The 19,188-nt window shown below is 47.1% G+C and overlaps 1 protein-coding gene across 17 annotated transcripts in view; it reads right to left on the reverse strand.

The window, feature by feature from the left end:
• MBNL3 (muscleblind like splicing regulator 3) overlaps window positions 1–19,188 on the reverse strand; it is an 86,322-nt gene that overhangs the window by 21,426 nt on the left and 45,708 nt on the right. For all 17 annotated transcript variants that reach the window (XR_001554586.1, XR_004307254.1, XR_001554585.1 and 14 more), the window contains 3 exons: window positions 11,911–12,075; window positions 3,972–4,172; window positions 2,611–2,847 (listed from right to left, as the gene is read on the reverse strand). Coding sequence is in view for 13 of the 17 variants with exons in the window: in XM_032444616.1 (XP_032300507.1) it covers window positions 2,611–2,847; window positions 3,972–4,172; window positions 11,911–12,075 (603 nt within the window). In the remaining 4 variants the exon portion in view is untranslated. The remainder of the gene's footprint in view (window positions 1–2,610; window positions 2,848–3,971; window positions 4,173–11,910; window positions 12,076–19,188) is intronic.

The raw sequence follows: 19,188 nt of genomic DNA on the forward strand, positions 1-19,188 counted from the left end.
TACAGTGATTTGACAGCCGACTGAGTCTTAATTAGCAGGCAGTGTGCACATGATGGCAATGGGCCAGGGAGGGGAAGTCAAGCACAGCAAGCAGAAGAGTGTCAAGAGAGAAGTGTTTTGGGGAGGCGAAGAGAAAAAAAAATAATAAAATGAAAGCATTACACAATATATTAAAAAGATGAAACATGCACAACATGGGTGCCCAGGTGGATACCTGGCCTAGTCAGCTACTTAGCTTAGCTTAGCCTCAGTAAACTTTAAAGAAGTATCAGTAGTGTGTGCACTGGAGTACTGCCACTGCAGCTCAGGGATTAGCTGCAGGCAGATGGGCACTGGGCACCAGCTCCAACCCTGCAGCTCTGCACAGAGGTCAGCAAGAGGGCTGGTGGCAAGAAGAGGTAAAGCACGATGAAACACTACAGAAGTGTGATCCCAGAGCAGGGACTGAGCCTGCCCCAGTTCATTCGGCTGTGCTGCACAGATGGCAGCCAAGCAGCAGTGAGTAAAACCACTGCTCGTGTGTGTCAAGTCACTGCGGGACAGTGTCCTTCAGAAACGTCTGCTGAACCTGGACTTGAAATCGGTCCAGAACTGTTTTAGGAGGACTTACTACCCCCATTGGTCTGCCGTGGTTTCTTTTATTTGTTTGTTTTTATCCAAGGAGACTGGGCACCAGTTTTCCCTTGAATGAGACCTTATTCCTCAACAGGTACAGTAAATGCATCAAACCTTGAAAAGTCAATGAATAATGTAAGCTGTTTTGGTGGCAAGGGTGATGCAACAAGCCATCAATAAATATTTTAAAGGTTCTAGTTAACAGCATACAAATAAGGTTAATTACGTTTTTAAGAGAAGCCAGCAGCATGAATAAAACATGCATTGGCTTTGGTTAAGTAGCAGTGTCCTGGATAATTAGTGAAAAAGCAAAGTGTCAATTGTAAAAAGCAAAAGGGTTTCATTTCAGAAAGTCCTTTTTCAACAGACCTTGGCTGTTGTTTCAACATAATAGAAACAGTAAGAAATACAGCACATAAACCATGCAGGACAGAGAAATACTGCAGCATAAATTGGTTCTTCAAATTACGTTCCAGGTAATACTGATGTTGCCGGGAAGGCAGTTGTTTCATTTCTGTAATCCTTTCCCTTTTTTTGTATTATGTTTTGCCATGAATGAAACCCACCCTCATTTACTGTCTTATTTAGAAATCTTTTAGTAGCCTGACTTTTGAATCACACAGGGGGCACGACCCTTCTTAAGATTAGTTATCCAAGTAATCACAGAATGGAAGAGGTTGGGAGGTCCAACCACCAGCTCAAGCAGGGTCGGCCACAGTGCCTCACTCAGAACTGCATCCAGACGGGTTCTGAGTATCTTCAAGGGCAGAGCGATCTATTCTGGTCATTGAAAACCCTCACAGTTCAAGGCTTTTTTTTTTTTCTTGCACCTCAATTTGTGCCCATTGTCTCTTGTCCTTTCACTGTCTGCCTCTATCTTCTTTACTTCCCCATCAGGAACTCAAACACCTTACATATGGCTACAATCCCCCTGGTTCTCTTCTTCCTCAGGATGAACAGTCCCAGCTCCTTCAGCCTCAATTTCCCTGTGTGTCAGATGCTCCGAGCTCTTCATCATCTAAACAGCCCTTTGCTGGACTCACTCCAGTACATCTACGTCTGTCTGGCACCGAGGAGCCCAGCTCTGACACAGCACTCCAGCTGTGGCCTCAGCAGAACTCAGAAGAGAAGGACCCACCTCCCTTGATTTGCTGACACTGCTCTTCCTAATGCAGCCCAGGATGCTGGTGGTCATCTTTGCCACGAGGGTATAAGAAACGTCTATCATGACAATACTGTCCCTACTCTGGGCTATTTTAACACTACAGATGCAAATTTCAAACTAGAATATGTAGATGCCATTAAAGTGCAGTCAACAGAACGACAAACATTTACTCCATCTGGGCATCTGATCCATCCTGCTAAGTTTTCCTTGAGTTGTTTTCATAATTCTAGGTATTGGAAGCCGCATTTCAAATAAAGTGCAAGTGAGACCATCCCTACCATAGAATCAGAAAGGTGAGAAGCCATCCTTGACTGGAGACTTGTCATTTCACTAAGTCTTGACAAAGGTAACAAGGTACGAGCCTTCCCTGTTTGCTAGACTGGAACAACTGACGTCTTGTTTGCTTTGAAGTAAGTGGAAATTCTGCTACTGACTTCAAGGAGCCAGGTTTTCCCTGTAAAGGATATATTATGAGATGTGCATTCTTTCTTCTCATTGTGTGCTGAAGAAGTTGAACTGACACCTGCGACTTAGCTAGAAGGTGTTTGTTTCATATGCTGCTGAGCTCGCTTTCATGATGCGTGTAACCTCATGATGTTGTGTCAGAAAGTAACAAGGTTTGCCACTGCGTCCCTAACTGCTGAGCTGCACTGCATCGCTCAGTGCTTCATGCTACAGCCCGTGCATACAAAGGATGGAGAGGTGGGACTCACACTGCACACGCTCTCAGCTCTCTAATCAGCCATTTACAAAATAACCTACTTCTCCACAAATGACACAAATGAAATCTCCTCGCAATTGAAATACAGCTTGATAAGAGCCCTACTTACCATTGCAGCTGCAGCTGTCTGGTTCACCTGATGTTGAGCTGCCTTGATTTTGGCTTGCAGGTGTGCAGGAGGGTGAAAGTACTTGCATTTCTCCCTTGAGCATCGACCTTTGATGTAATCCATGCAAACTGTAACGGTGTTTTCGTTTGTGTCTATCATCGCGATATCTATAGGGTGAGCATAGCGGCAATCGTTCTCACCACGTGTGCAATTTCCACGCTGAAACTCTCGACAAACCTTAAAAGAAAGTCACATTGTTAAGAAAGACATCGTGCTACTCTTCGGTCAGTATTTTCAACACAGCATATGAGTTTGGGTAATGTATAAAGTAACATGCATATTCTAAATCCATGCTTAACTGCAGTTGTAAGCTGCAGTATTCATACAGGTACTTACTCTTAAATATGAGGAGCCTCTTTCATGCAGATAGTCTCACTGCCCTCCATAATAAACCCCTGACCTTGAGGTTACATTACAGTGCATTTCATTACCCTGCAGTGCATTCTAAGGTGCTGCCCAAACTGCTGGCTTTCAAAAGGCCTTGGCAGCTCCTCATACGTTACAAGCACCGGAGCATCAAAGGCAGGGATAAAAGTTTCACAAAATGGAGCTTCAAGGCTTCCTTGTCTGAAGGTATGAAGGAACTAAGACAAACTGTCATGCTCACAGCCACTGGTGTAAATCACACAGCAGTACTCTGTAAGACTGTGTGCAGGGAAAGGTGAGACGTCACATGAGAACAGAAGCAATCGGCAAAGCAATATGAAGCACGTAACACAAAACAATCTATTCTCAAATTATACCCTTTCCCACTGTCTTCCAGTGTTATAATTTACACCTGCAGGAGCCTCTGAATTCAAGTCCTCAGCCCTTATTTCCTGCAGAGCTTCTACAAACAGTCTGAAAGACGTTTACAGTTCCTCCAATGCTAGATCCCAGCACGCCCTGTTAAGTGCCATGGCGATCCTGGTGGGCAAATGCCTTTCCAGTGCCCCAAACTCAGCAGCCCCAACAGTGTAAGGCTTGCAGCTTTCTGTAAGAACTTACCAAGCTTATCTCAGGACAAGAGAAATGCCTGTTCCTTCCACCCTCCTGCTCTCATTCCAAAACATCCCCCACTCAACCTGGTGAAAGGGCAAACTATCTGCTTGCTTTCATTTATGTTTTATTTTCAGTGATTTCTAAGGATTTGGGATCAGTCCCCATGACTCTCCTCCAGCAGAGAGCAGCAGCCCTGTGACTGGAGAACTGCAAGTAAACTTTGCACTGCACCGCATCAGGTCATCACGGCAGAGTGCAACAGCTGGGCCAACACACCCTGTTCATTCCCTTTAGCAGTATGAAAACAGACACCCAAATACCTCCAGTTTATCCGTACGCATCAGTTTCTGGCCAGCAGAGCTTCCTGGTACCGTAACAGTTGGATTTCCAGAAACCAGGACAGGAGTATTTGGTAAAAGCTCTGCAGGAACCAAGCCCATCCCAGGAGAAACGTGACTCAGGTAGGGACTAAAAGCCATTGTGGGGCTCGTTGCAAGCGATGGAGTCACAGGAAATGTTGTCTGTGCACAGAAAAAGGAGAAACAAGATATTAGTTAAAGAGCTCTGTCTTGGATTACCCAGTCGAAGTCTCACAGCACTTCAATCCTTTTAAGCAAATCGATAAGCAACATTAAAACACCCTGCTCTTCAATCTATTCATTCATTGCCATTTACTTGTGATCCATTTGTTTCTCCTGACTCACAAATTCATGACTCATCCTGAACATAAGGCATCTTTATTTGTCAGATCAAAGTATATTGATGATCTTTATGGTTTAATGACACAATTAAGGATTTCACGCCAGCAATTAAGGCAGGTCCAAATTAAACAGACTTCTCACTCCCAGAGAAACGTCTCGGCTTTTGTATGTCTACACTGCAATGCTGTACAGAGGTAAATGGAAGCTTCAGGATCTAGAAGCTTCATGGTTGAATTTACTACCACCTTGCTACTACCACTGGAGAGGTCCCAGAGGACTGGAGGCTTGCTGATGTGACTCCCATCTACAAGAAGGGCTGTAAGGAGGATCTGGAGAACTACAGGACCTGAGGGAACGGCCTCAAGCTGTATCAGATGAGGTTTACACTGGGCATAAGAAGGAACTTTTTCTCTCAGAGAGTAGTCAGGCACTGGAATTGCTGCACAGGGAGATGGTGGAGTCGCCATCCCTGGCAGTGTTCAAGAGGTGTCTGGATGAGGAGCTCCGAGATATGGTTTAGTGGTTTGCTGTAGCTATGGTAATGGGAGGACCTGGACTGCTTTTGAAACCTGAATTGCCTTAGGCAGACCCTGCAGGAAGAGTGGGGAAGAACACAGGTGGGCCAACCAGCTTCCCCTGCCTGAACTTCTTCAGCAGCTACAGTCTATTAGAATTTCAATTCTCCTGCGTAAGCAAACTCCTAAACTGAACTCCTAAGTATGGACAGAATTTTACACCTATGAACAGCCCCTAATCAGAGAGTCTGTGAAACTTTAAAGCACCCAGGTGATGTAAAATTTCCCCCTTCCCACCCAGATGGCAAAAGCCTGCAAGGAAGCAGTTCTACTCCTGTAACAGCGGATTGACAAGCCCTCAGGGACAGTAACCTGTGACTTTATTTTTCCTTCTGTCACCTTCTCTGCTGGAAACTCTGGGTTACAGTTAAAGCTTGCTCACATTTGCTGGCACACATGACGCTGCCCTCAGCAGCTACAGCCTCTGCTCAGCAAGAAACATAAGTGTGCTTACAAAGAGCCCCTAGGCAGTTCTTTGGCCACTCACATCGCCCCTTCCTTGCTTTTATTTTTGTACTCCTAATTTCATGGCTTTCTATGAGAAACTGCACATGAATAGTTTGTTTCTTGACGGCATCCTCACCCCTGTACTCTGATATACCAGGAAACACCTTGCTAGTTGTGATCTGGAATAAAGCAGTCCACAGTAATATCAGCTAAGCTGTCCTAACCTATCTGCAGCTTAGTGATGCTCTCTTCTTAGGGTCAGAGGGATAGTAACAGCACCTGAGCTGATGGGGAAGGGGACGACAGGTCACTTCCAGCATATACTTTCTCCTCCACAATGACAAGACACAGCCTGCTGAATCAGTGGACTTTGGTGCTTTAAATGCAGTGAACCAAATAATCCCCTAAGAGGGATTTCCAATTTTCCTTCTTTTGAGCCTGATCCAAACCCTGCTTCAGCTGATAGAAGATTCTGACTATTAAACCCAGAAATCCTTCAGTCCACAGCCCTTTATTAAATCACTTTGCTCTCCCTTTCAGTACTCGGTGGCTCACGGACACATTACACCTTTTGCTGCTAGAAAAGGTCTTTAAGGATCTTCAAACACTGTGACTCCCTGAACACATCAGTGAGAAGGCAGCATCTTTTAAGACCGCTTTCTTTGGTATGAGTACTACTAATTACAGTGGCATCTGCTGAACTTCTGTCATCATTCAAACTTTTAATTCTGTTTTAAGCAGCTTCTTCAGCCTGGACAGTCCTTGCAGGGCTGTGCTGGGGCCTGACACATGTTGCCAACACTTCTTTTATGCACCCACAATAGCTCCAACATTGCAGTATGGGTGGCGTGTACAAATATGTGGGCAAATCTATCCAATGTTTTTCCAGGACCCAGTACAGCAGGAATCCCAGTTATCCCAGCAGAGAAGCACGGATGGTTGGAGAGGCACCTCCTCCCACTGCCCCACTAGAAGATGCTAGAGAATTTGTGGAGAAAGGCTGGGGGTTTTTTCAACACCTCTCACTGGATGAACTCACCAGAAACCTGTAGGAGTGTATTTGAAGCGTTCCCAAAGAGACTATACGCCAGCATACAACTGGGAAACAGCTCCTGCACTATGAAACACTCTCCCTGTCTCCAAAGCTATACTACCAAGAGCAGACTTCTCCTCACTGGGAGCAAGCAGCACAAGCTAATGAACAGGAGCCTGATCTAAAGCAAATGAAGGAAAGACGACCCTGAAGAGGAGTCAAGGATTGCAATCTCTTCCTGGTTCTGGGACCTGCAGAGAGATGCAAGAAGCAGCAGGATGGCTTTTACTTTCTAGCTGCCACTGGTTGTCCACCAGTCACCGTGTCCTGCCTGGCATCTGCTGTAGCATTCCCAAGGTTTCATAAGTTTTTATTCCTCCTTCCTGAACAGCAGCACCTGACGCTGCTGACTGAAAGCTCCAGCTCTGCTCCACACCGTACCCAGGGGCAGCATGCAGAAACACAGGATTCATGCAGGTACTGCCACCAGGATACCCACCTGCTCCACTCAGTCTTCCTCAGGCCACAGATGCCAGTAGCTCTTCCCAGAAACCCTGGGCTTAAGAGAAGAGCCTGAACCCAGCCCAAGGCTCCTGCTTCCAGGAAACTCATGAAAGCGAAAGCAAAGCTTAGCTGGAGGATGGCTGTATGAAAACCCAGATGAACAACCAAAGAACAAGCAGACCACACTCAATGTGCTAAACCTCGAAGCATGGTTTTCAAGTCTGAAGCATATCAAATGCACTGAAAACCACTCCTTTGCAAGCTGGCATCGGGGAGCTCTGTATTTACTGTGGCTGATGAGAGAAAAAGATGGGCTGTGCTCACTGCCAGCCCTGACTGTCTGTCTTGGTTTGGGAAATCCAGTCTGGCTCATGCATCAGTATCAGTAATAAAGACAGTGCCAGCCAAATCTTCCCTCCCCTTACATCTGTGCAGGTCCCCCGTGCCAGGGCCTGTCCCAAGGGAATACAAGCGAGTTTCTTCCTTGCAGCCAGAACACAACTGTAATTTCTACTCCAAACAGCACTCTCCTCTGGGTGCCTCCCATCCACCCCCTGATTGCATCTGGCCAGGAGATTTGTTGGAGAGATCAATGTTTTGACTGCATGCTATAAAGAAAGCCTCCTTATCAGTAGGCAGGCAAACATGCTATGGGCTCCGGACTGAGGGCTGGTAAGGTCAAGTTTTGATGCAAAACCTAACAATGCAATTCCAAATCACTGAAGTCTTTACCGCTAATGAAGCATCGTGGCCAAGCTCTTGAACATCAGGACTAAAGCTCTGCCTCTGCGGGAACAGCAAAAACGTGTGGCTTGCCTTAAGGATTATCAGAAGCTGCAAACAACTGCCGCTCTCATTTTATACTGTTTAAACTGAGCAGATCGCCTTGGAGCAGTAAAGAGGCTGGGACAGACTGCCACAAACACGTGTGCAATGGAGGAGGCTGGTGCACTGGGACAGCCCCAGGCTCCACGAGCTGCCAGGTACCACCAGCACAGCCACCACAAGCCCATCTGCTGCTGGAGCACTGCGAGGTCTGAACTGCAGTGCTATGATACAGGCAGCAGCCAACTTGAACAATATTAAGGAGGTTCAAAGAGACCTGTGTAATAGGCTGCTTTTCATCACTGGGAGCACAGACGATCACCTTCAGAGCAGGCAGGAGTGCAAACTGCAGGTCCCTGGGCTGGCACAGGGGACCTGTGAGGACACAGGGAAGCCCCTAGGAGCACAAGGGCCAGCTGCAGCAGAACTAAGGATCAACTCTACCAGATCAGTCTCTGGAAACCCAGACGATACTTTTCCCTGGAAACTTCAAGCATGTCAGACTTAGGAACCTGCTATCTGCAACAAGGGCTGGTATGCTCTGGGGCAAAACAACCTAATGGAAAACGTCAATTTCACTCACTGCGCCCCTTAGAGATCTTGTATACTCAGCAAATGCAGGGACAGGTTTCCTCACAGACTGTTTTTTAATAATCTCAACATATGCAAACGCTACCACTAACTTCTGAGCAGAGGGAAACAGCTCACAGCACAGAGGCAGAGGGGCTCAGACCAGCAGCTCACAAGACTGGTTTACTGATTATTAAAATGCTTGCAAGAATGTAAGAAGCCCAAACGGCTTTTTGTATCTCAGTGCCTGCCAAGGACTTGGGCACCTCTGTCTGCAGCAGACACTGATCAGATGTGAGCATTACCCAGAGCACACAGGTGGCTGGTGACACAGAGAAGGGACTGTCCAAGGCAGAGCCGTTTGTCACCACCGGGACACGTTACCTGGAACACCTGATTTTGTTAACAAACCAGAAGTTGCATTCAATTTGCCTAACAGAAATCATGCTGAAGCTGCAGCAGAAACACAGAGTGGGTGTGCAGAGGAAGGCGGGGGAGCGGCTGTGTTTTGTTGAGCACAGCCCAAGCACTGCCTCAGGCAGGAAGCCTTGATGCTGAGTTACTAAGACCCTAAAAAAGAGAAAGCCTGAAAATGAGAGGCACAGTGTGGATACAGAGGTGCTATTGGCCTGGAGAACAGGAGCTGCTAAGAAGCTACACAAGGAAACACATAAAATACAGTAGTAGCTTTTATTACAGACTAGTGATAGAAATATAGAAGATAAAGATCTTGTACTGACAAGGCTGAAGACTGATCGGTATCACTCACAAGTGGTACTGTTCAGAAAAAGCAAAAGTTTGTGTTCCTATGCAATGCAACTGCATGAGACTTGCTGCAAGACAATCCCTTTAGCACAAAGGCTGAGCGTGCTGCTATGAACCCCACTGGCCAAAGCCCAGCTACCTGTTAGCAGCGCTGCTTGTTTCCGTGGCCAGCACCAAAAGCCAGCCTCGTATTGCTGCAAAGGGGAAAAGCACAATGGAAAGGGTGGGGAATCAGGCCCAGGGTGCATCGCTTTTTGGGTGGCTTTGCTTTGGTACACAAACAACTCAAAGTGACTGTGTCTAGGAAACAAAACTCAGCATTGTCTTGAGTGGTTTTCCATACTGATGCCAGAGCCCAGTTCTATTCACCTTCAAGCAAACTTCTACTTCATCTTCAACAGAGACAGAGGAAAAACAGCCTGGAAAGCTTCCAACACAGCTCAGGCCACGCCAGCAGCTAAAGTGAATACAGCCTTTTGAAAGTTGACACTTTACTACAGAGCTTTCCTCCTCAGTACCTACGCAATCTCCTCAAGGTTCCCTTAAGAAAAATACAGAGCAAACGCTGTTCTGCATCCTTGCCTGACTTGTTTTGAAGTGCTGTATGAAGCATTCTGTTTAGAACTGCATGATGGGCATCAAACATTTGCGTGACTCTCAGCTTTGCACGGATGGTTAACAGCAACATCACAGAGCAAACCTGAGACTTGAGTGAAACAGCTTCATGTTAGCAACGATTAATTCACACCTGGTAGGTTTCTGCAAGCAGCAGGCAGCAAACCTGGGACAATTCTTCTCAGAGCAAGCCTTCATTAAACTGGCATTATCAGGGTCCTGGCTATTAGTTCAGAAGGGAGATTAGCTCTTGCTGGATGTCAGCAGTGGTGCAAGTTAAGATACATGGTCATAAATGGACACATCCAATGCCATTTCAGGAAGTATGACGAAAAGCTGCTACATTAAACACTATTTTACACATTCTTTTTTTTTTTTCTGGTGAAAATGCACTTTTAAAAGTCTGGGCATTCAGCTATTGTTTGGAGCTATTAAACATGCTGCTCCAAATCTCATCTCTGGCAAGCATCCCAATTAAGCAGGCATACCACTGATCAGCTTTCTGATCACATGGAATCTGTTCCACTGCTGCATCTGAGATAATGCCTTCTGCTCTGAACAATTTCACGTGGAGCTCAGAGGAGGCCCCACCCTTCCCATTCAGAGAGAAAAAACACTCTCAGACTGCTTCCATTGGCAGCATCTTTGGGAAATCAAAAGCAGGTGAAAGAGCCATCTCTGGTCTGTCCTGAAATTGGTGTGGAGCAAGTCAGGCAGGAGGAACAAGAGCTCATTTACTCTGAGCCCTGGGAAAGCAGGAAGCAAATAGTCATCACAGAACCAATTCTTATTTTTCTTCTTTGCCCATTTCTCCCTCATGGCACAATTTAGAAACCGGGGGCCCTGCTCATCAGATAAGGTTACCTCTGAAATGAGAGCACTAACCAGACAAACCAACAGATTCGGTCTCAGAGGCAATTTAAAAGGCAGTAATGAAACTGTAGTAGAAGAGAACTGGATCTGCAAGATTGCAAAGTGGGAAGATGGGAACTTTCCAAAGAGGAAATCCCAAAGGTATTTTGAATAGCCAGCCAAAGAACCACTGCGAATTCCCCACAGAGGAAAACCCCAAACAGGAAAGGTTTGCTTTCCATGCAGGGCAAGGAAACCGGTGCTACCATTTTGTGGGAATCCAGGACTTCCTTCCTATGCACACGTACTTTAGTGAAAAGCAAGCTCCACTAGAAGAGGTGCAAAGATTGCTGCAGATGTGGGACCCAGAGCAACCAACAAGTAGCTCATTTTCTCTTCTGCCTCACTTTCCCATCTTTGAAATGGGAAGAATTATCAGCATTGCCCCCGTTTGGGGCAGAGAGGCCAGGCACTGTAGGTGGGACACCAAGAGGCCGAGCACTGCTTCACAAACTTGCAGGCTAGATAAGTGTGTCTCAGGATCTAGTCAGACCTCCTGCATGGCACAGCCCAAGGAGCCTTGCCCAACAACGGCACATCAAGCGCACATCGCCCCGGGAAAGACATTCACCCATGACTTGAAATGGAAAATTCCTCATTAGGCTCACAGTTAAAAACCCACAGCTTATTTATGTCAGCCATGAAGAGCTACTTCAAAACCTCTGGCACTTTCTTAAGATATACTGACACACCAAAACTCAGCAGTCCCCTCCCAGCAGATGCAAGCCATCCTCCCCCTGACACAACAGGGTTCTCCAGCCTGAAAACCTGCTTTAACCAATAGTCCACAGTGGGGACTGGCAGTGAAAGCGTCTCCAAACCATCCGCTCTGCAAACAGCTATTTCCCACAGGCTTCCAGTCTTCTGGAAGCGAAATAAGTCTTTCTTGCTGTTAGAATAAAACAATATTACCAAGAGTGACAGAGCCGTGGTATTAACACAGCTCTCTGCTGGGACAACTGGAATGAAATCAGTCCCTCCAACACAAACGTCTGGGTGGAATCCATCTTTCCCAATTTCAGCCCACCAGTGCAATGTACCTACTGGCCGCTTGCCACAGGGCAAAGACCTCCAACAGTCTCAGCCCAGTGTAAAACAGCCATTCAAAACAGAATGCATTGGAATCGAGCCTCTCAGTTCTGGTGATGCACATGAACTAAACGCTCTAACTCCACCTGGAGCTACGATGCTTCCACCTGAAGCCTTGAACTCTTGATACTCAGTTATCAGAGGGAAGGAGAGCCACAGCTCCACAAATAAACAGGAAAGAAATCAGGATGAGTGTGAAACCCAGCTCGCCGCAGTGACTTACGATTGGCTGTAGCTGCGTGCCTGGTAGCATGAACTGCATTTGCTGAGCAAACATGGCTGCGGCTGTCTTTTGCTGGATCAGGTTGTTGCGTCCATTTATTTCAAGTTGTGTTTTTAAGTGCGGGGGAGGGTGGAGATATTTGCAGTTCTCTCGGGTACACCGGCCCTGAAAAACATAAGGGAACAGTATTTCAGTGAATGCAACGCTCGTAGCAGCCAGAGAAACGTAATGACGGGTTGTTTGGGTTACTGTAATGACACAGTCAGGAGGAGGCGTTTTGGTGGCTACTGCACTACTTTAGTGCTTTTCCTTTAGCAGTAAAATGCTTATGTGAAGAGAAGAACAACACGACTCCTGCTGCTGTAACGCTAACTGAGCATTGCCAAAGTGAATCCAAAAGCGAAGCTTCCTAACAATAACAACACGACTGAAAAAAAAAGATAAACCCTAATAAGGATCACTATTTCCAGAAGTTAGCAACAACAGTTCCAGAAGCAACATCAAAAATCTCCCATTTTCCTGTGTGGGTTGTTTTTCCTCTCCCTCCCAACACCAGACCACTTAATTGGCCCTAACAACCAGGCAGAGAAACAGAACTGTCTCTACCGCTACCCCAACTGCAAGACAGCTCTGTAAGAAGTACCTCTGATCTTCAGCACACACGTAGGCTGAGATGTTGAGAACTGAGAGCAGCAAGAGCAAGAGTTCAAACAATTCCCCTTTCATGCTTCCATTCATTAAAAGCCACGGTACTTTGCATCACTGACTTCTTTCTTTCCTTCCCCTAAACAAACAGAACTACCAACGAAGCTGGGGGCTCCCAAAAAGCAGAGGTCTGCTCATGTTACAGACCACCTGAAACCAGCACTTTCAAAACCATATGAAAATTGTGCTTTGCATAAATAGCATTTGCAGGCAAATGAAGATAAATGCAAACAGTTGATCGAGCAGAAAAACAGTAATATATTTAAGAATAATTAATGCTTAGGTTGTTGTGTGTTGGGTTTTTTTTTTAATCCTTTATGTATTTCATCTTCTAAAAGACATACAGAATACAAGAGACATCTCATGCAACCTATACAGAAGTTTCATGAATAACTTTTATGCAAAAAAAGGGTGGGGTTTGTTAGTTTTTATTTCTGGAGATGGTAATTCTTCTGTAGCTACTCAGAGTCCCGCAAGACAGGGCCAGAACTGAGGGGCACAGAACTGCTACATGATGGATAACTAATAATTGTTACTGCAGACAGCAAAGGAACTGGATCATCCATTACCCAGCTCTTGTCCCAGGCATTCTCTCCAAGGGACGGACCCTGAGTTCTCAGCCTCAATGTAATTAAGTGTGCTTTCAAAACAACAACATAAACACCCAACAAACAAAAGGGCAAACAAGGTAACCCTATGTTCCTGCCTGCTGGCAGGACCTTGCAGCAGAACAGCAACCCCATAAGCAGATTCACAAGGGCACCCTGTCACAAAGCACCAGGCAGGGCACAGCCCCTCTGGGATGGCCCTCATCCAAACTGAGGATGCTCCCCCGGGGACTTTTAAGATCTGCCTCTGCCAGGACAAGTGGAGTCACTGCACAGGGCTGAGTAACACTGCACAAAGCCAACACCGTGCACCACTGCAAGAACTGCCTTTGAGTCACCTCAGCACAACAGCAGTGGCAGCTGCTGCAGGAGAAGGCTGCAGAGTATGGGAGAGGCTGTGTGATAGAGCATCATGAGAGATGAGCTCCTGTATCTGCTCCTTGGGGATCAGGCAGTTAAATACAACTGGCTCTCCGCTGTTATTTTCTGAAGGCAAATAATTAAGTGCAACAAGTGATGGGCTGAACCCTCCCAAGGTTCAAAAGCCTGCATTTGCTCAGTGAGACTTTGCTTTGCTGCTACAGGAGGTGCCGAGTGGCTTCCGACAACCAAACTGCAAAAGAAGAGGCTTTTTCATGCTATTGTTTTTGGCTTCTCTGCAACCTGACAGCACCAGATCCCCAGCAGCGAGTTAATTGCTCACAGGCCCTGAGGACATGAATCTTCATCACCAGACTTCGCTTCAAGTGAGGGTAAAATGGCACCACACAGCTTGCTGGTGCCCAGACAGCCAGCACTGCTTCGAGGCAAAGAAGTGCATTAAACTGGAAGAAGAAGGAAGACTCCTTTAGGATTCAACTGGTTTGGGTTGTCATTCCTGCTTCCCTGACCAATCCTGCTCACCTTGCTTGCAAGACAGGTGGAACAGCAAAGGCAAGCATGCTGCTTCAAGCTGACATCACACGGCATCTTGAATTCAGTTTTCCAAACCCAGCTGTTTCTGTGATTCCACTCACGGCTTTCCCTGCACTGACCCACATGCATCGAGGAGCTCATGATGAAGGTGGCATCTCTACAGCAAACAGGAGCCCAGCACTCAGAGCACGTCTGCTCTGTTCTGGGCTACAGCCTTCCAGGGCTTACACATTAATTCTTCCTGGTTGGAACCTGGCACACAGCGCCTTGGGTTGGGAGAATGAATGTGTCTACCACATTTGGAATGGACGTGTGAGGTTGTTTCTACACTGCAGGAATGGAGGAGATGAAAAATAGCTGCCATTTTAGTGAGCAATATGTATAGAGCCAACCTCAACTTGAAAAGGGCTTTGCTGTTTCAACTGAACTTTTGCCCATCAGTGATACCACACACCCCTGTTGGTGTGAAGCACTGTTCTACTTCATTCTTCCCCTCAAAACAGTTCAATTCCATCAGGGTTAACTAAAAGCAAGAGGCTTTCATTAGCAAGAAAACAACATGCTTGAAAAGGCCCAGTCTGCAGAGCTGTGAGCAGCAAGCAGCTCCCACTGAGTGCTGCTGGTTCCAATGATGATATGGAACACGCGGAGATGCTGCTGCAGAGCACAAGCTGTGCAGTGCAGGCACCACTGTCATTTGGGCCTCCTATGGCTCCAGGAAGGCTCAATGAATCACCATGTAAATTCATAAATCACATCTTCAACCCAGCTCCTACTGGTCGCCATTTTGGTTTTATGCATCATTCACTGCTGCATTCCACCATGACTGCTCAGAAGCCACCAGTGAGATGGGTTTCACTTTCCTGCACTGCTGCAGATTCTCTGTCTGACAACAAACATTAGGAACAGACCGTATGGCAGAACAACACAAGAGACTGCTGTCCTGGTGACCTCGGTTCAGACCTCCAGCCAAACAACATTCAGAACGTCTCACCTAAAGCAATGGGCACTTCTGAACACCCACACTGGTAGAGGCAATCCCCTCCTCTACATATCCATCACGATGTCCATAGTTCCCAGTGCTTCTCAGCAATGCACTGAGCTTTACCAGACTGATTTCAGCTCAGTGAAAGCAGCCAGAAGGACGAAGGAAATGCTGTTATTCGCTTCTCAGTACCAACTGCACCACAGCAGGGAAAGCAATGGGGAACTGGTAGCAAATCTGCTGCGTGGAGGGCAGGCTGGGGACAACTAAGGACAATTCCATTTTATACCTGGGACAGCCTAGGAGCACAGTAAGAGAAAAAACAACACGAGCCAGGCTCCAAAGCCTCAGAGGAGTGTTTTTACCATTGATAGGTGCTCACTGTTATGATGAAGCGAGGAGCTGTGGCTCCAGCACAGTGAGGTTGGCTGTGTGCATTGGGAAAGGCAAAGCCCTCAAAGCCTGATGACAGGGAGCAGCATGCTGAGCTGCTGAGACCACTGCAGCCACTGCAGCGTAATTGGAGGACGTTGTTCTGGTGCTGTTATTTCAGCATAAGCACTGATTCTAAATAGTATGCATTTCCCACCCTGTCCCAGAGTGGCACACAAGCCTAAATCCAAGGAATCACCACCCAGCAACAGACTGCTGCTGGCCCTGGAAGCATGCTAAATATAGCCATCTTTTCTGGCTCCTCACAAAATGGAAGGAGTACGAAGGACCACATTCGTCAGCTTCTTTGCCAACTAGAGCCAGGAGGGAAAAGCATATGGACTGCAATTCCCCAGGCTCGAAAGATGGATATTAAAAATAAATCATTAAAGCATTTTCTGAGAGTATCTTCTCCCCTTTCTTCCCACATGCTCCCCCACCCTGACAGTAGGCTGCTGGCATGTGACCGGCTCTGTGTTGCCAACTGAAGTCATGCTGTGATGGCGCATACTGTAAATGGTTGGCATCCAACACGAGCTAACGTGACAGCAGCTTGCAATGTAAGTAACAAAGGCAGCTGTTTCAAGCACAGCAGTGATGGCAGCACACTTAAATGCAATAACAATACCTGTGTTACACCTAGAGTTTGGAGTGTGGTAGGCTGCACCTTGGTGCCTGCACAGGGCTGGATGAGCCACCCCCTAAGCACGATGCACAAGTTCTCCCTTTGCTGGCTGCTGAAATGAGCCAAACCATGCTGCAATAACACAACTTTCAGCACTAACCCAAGGCTGCGCTCACATTTACACCCATGCCACAAGGCACTTTGTTACAGCCTCTAATCAAGGATGCTGGTGAGGGGTTCCAGAGCACACCCGTCTCTGGTTTTAATGACTGCACTGCACGTCCCGTCAATCACCAGCAATTCCCATGTGAAAACCTTTAAGCTAATGCTGCTTTTCACACACTAGAAGCTGCAGTAGTCCAGAGCCCTGACTGTGCCGTCTTCTCCACAGACATTGATGACATGTGCAATGACTGACAGCAAAAAGAATGAAAAGAGATGAGGCAGGAAAGGATTTCCATGTTTTGCATCAAACCAGGCACCAAAACACAGCTTGACTACATAACTTCTCTCTGCATGAAGCAGCAGATTTCCCTCCCTGGAGCTCAGTGAGGAGGCACACAGAGATGAGCGGTGCTGCTTACTCAGAGCTCTGGCTGCAGCACGAAGCGTTGCCTTCACCCACTCAGCATGTGCAGAGCATTCTCCTGGCCAGAGATTCCAGCATGGCTGTCACACATTAACATGCAACACAGCCATCTAGTGCGTGCTGCTGTATGCTGGGGGCAGACAGGGACCAGGCAGCACAACTGGCCACAGTGATTAAGTTATCAGGGGGAAGTGAGAGACCATCCCCAGGCCCACTAGTCCCCATGAAGGGACTCCAGCACGTTGCTCTCCTTGCAGCTGTAAAGCTGCTCCTGATTCCCAATTCTAGCTTTTCTTCTCTTGCAAGCCAAGCCCCAAACTTCTTACGTCACCCTAGAGGGCCAGCAATTATTCCCCTCCTCTTGGAGGAAGGGCTCATGCTTATAGACTGCAGTCCCATTCGCTCCCTTCCTCAAACCTCTCTGTTCCAGGTGATGCAAACCATGCTCTTTGAACTCTGTGTGTGCTTCCAGCCTCTCATTAGGAGCTTCTCCAGCCACCCTGCTGACGTGTGTGCACGCACAGGGCACACAGCTCCAGCTCAGCCCTTGCCACCACTGTGCAGATAGGAAGACTTTCCCCTACATGCCCTGCAGACGATGCTGCCATTTATACATCCCCGTATGGCATTGGCATTATCTTTACTTGTAGCAGCCTAACATTTTTGACTGACATTCAACAAGCTTCTATCATGCAGCTGATGGTTTTGCTTATAATTCTGTACTGTTTTGATTGAAGTTAAAACTTCAACCCTTCAAGATGATTCTTCCAACTTGCTGAGATTATCCATCACTCCATACCCAGTTCCCTGGTGTTCCTGATTCGCATCCTTCCTGGATCAGGGCTCAACCATACACTTGTATGGAGCGTTTGGTGCAAAGGAGCCTGTGGTCTGACATGACTTGTACTATACAGTTCATTAAACAATTGTACCTACAGTTGGTTGGTGTTTCCCACCCCCTCCTTTTCTCATCCACATGCTGGTATAACCTTGACATTTTCCAAATGTGGGTATGGCATCTACTTACAGAGAGCCCCAAGACTACTGTTAAGATGTGGATCTCTGTTGTGAACAGAACATAGCTGAAAAAGCACAGTGCATCTTTTAGTCAGAACTACCAGATGGCAGTCAGCCATGGGAAGGGGAGCAACGTGCATTTCCTAATGTACAGAAGATCTGAAGCATAAGGATAAAAATGCTGGAGTTGTGGTTGAGCTGGTAACTCCCAGGTACAGATGATACAGGTCTTGTGAACTGCAAACCTGAGCTACAATTGAGTACAGTTCATAAATACATTATTTGCTGGAAATACAATTCAAGCAGACCCTAAGAAACAGTAACCATTGCTCTGCAGTGTCTATAGGACAAGCTTTGCCTGACTTATTTCAGCTTCCCACCACTTGGGCCCAACGAGCCATCTCCCTGAGCTTGTGCTAAAACCGCCCCAGGTGGTGTTCTGTCCTAACTCAGCTCCACCTGCAGCAGTCAGACGAACCCGTTCAGATTTTGCATGCAATAATCAGATCGAAGGCAAATGCTTCTCAAGATCCTGCTCTTGTATAGCTCAGAAAAGTGTTACAAGCAGAAGAGCTGATATGTACATCCCCACATTACTCACCTCAGCCCCACAAAGCCAGTGCCAGGGTGTCTAACCACACTGCAGCTGCTGCTCAGAGCTCTGCAGCAGTCACCAGCACACACACTGCTCAGCCACGGTTCCTGCTGGGTCCCAGAGGGCCGGCCAGGCCTGCCCCAAGCCTGGTCTCACTGCAGAAGGGATCACTGCCTTTCCTACATGCTGTTTGAAGAGGCATTACCTACTGAGGAGCGAGAGCTCTCAAATTCCCTCATACATCCCCACGGCTGCAGTGGAAAAGCTTGTAGATCTGTCACAAGCTCCCAGTGCTACCAAGACAGCCCAGCTTGTCCCTGAAACAGCGACTGAATTTCCATCGGCTTCAATGAACACCAGGTCGAGCCCTTTCAGAGAAAGCCTAGGTTTGATTTTGACTGAAATGAGCGAACCCTGATGCTCTGCATGACTTCAAATGAGAGCAGGGGACACCTGGCAGCTCTGACAAGAGCCATGGGTCTTTTTGAAGCAAAACCTCAAAGCAAAGCTCAGTGGCATGTGCAAGCAGAAGGGAGGTATTAGGCCCTCCAGGCAAACCCAGGAGCCACATAGTGCTGTCCCCAGTGAAACGATGCCAGTCCTGATCTGCAGTCCAGTGAGGCTCTTCTTGTCCAGTGAATAAGAAAAATGCAGAAGGAATGGGAAACAGACAAAAACCCCTGGCTCTAGCACATTGGTACTATTCATCAGCCTCCCTGTCTCACCCTTGTGACTGCTCTTCTGGGTTATTTTTACTTTGCAGAGAGATGGAAGGAAAGCCAGGAGGAACAAAAACATCAGCATCGT

Source organism: Coturnix japonica, chromosome 4, assembly GCF_001577835.2.
Source record: "Coturnix japonica isolate 7356 chromosome 4, Coturnix japonica 2.1, whole genome shotgun sequence".
In the NCBI taxonomy this organism is placed as follows: Eukaryota; Metazoa; Chordata; class Aves; order Galliformes; family Phasianidae; genus Coturnix; species Coturnix japonica.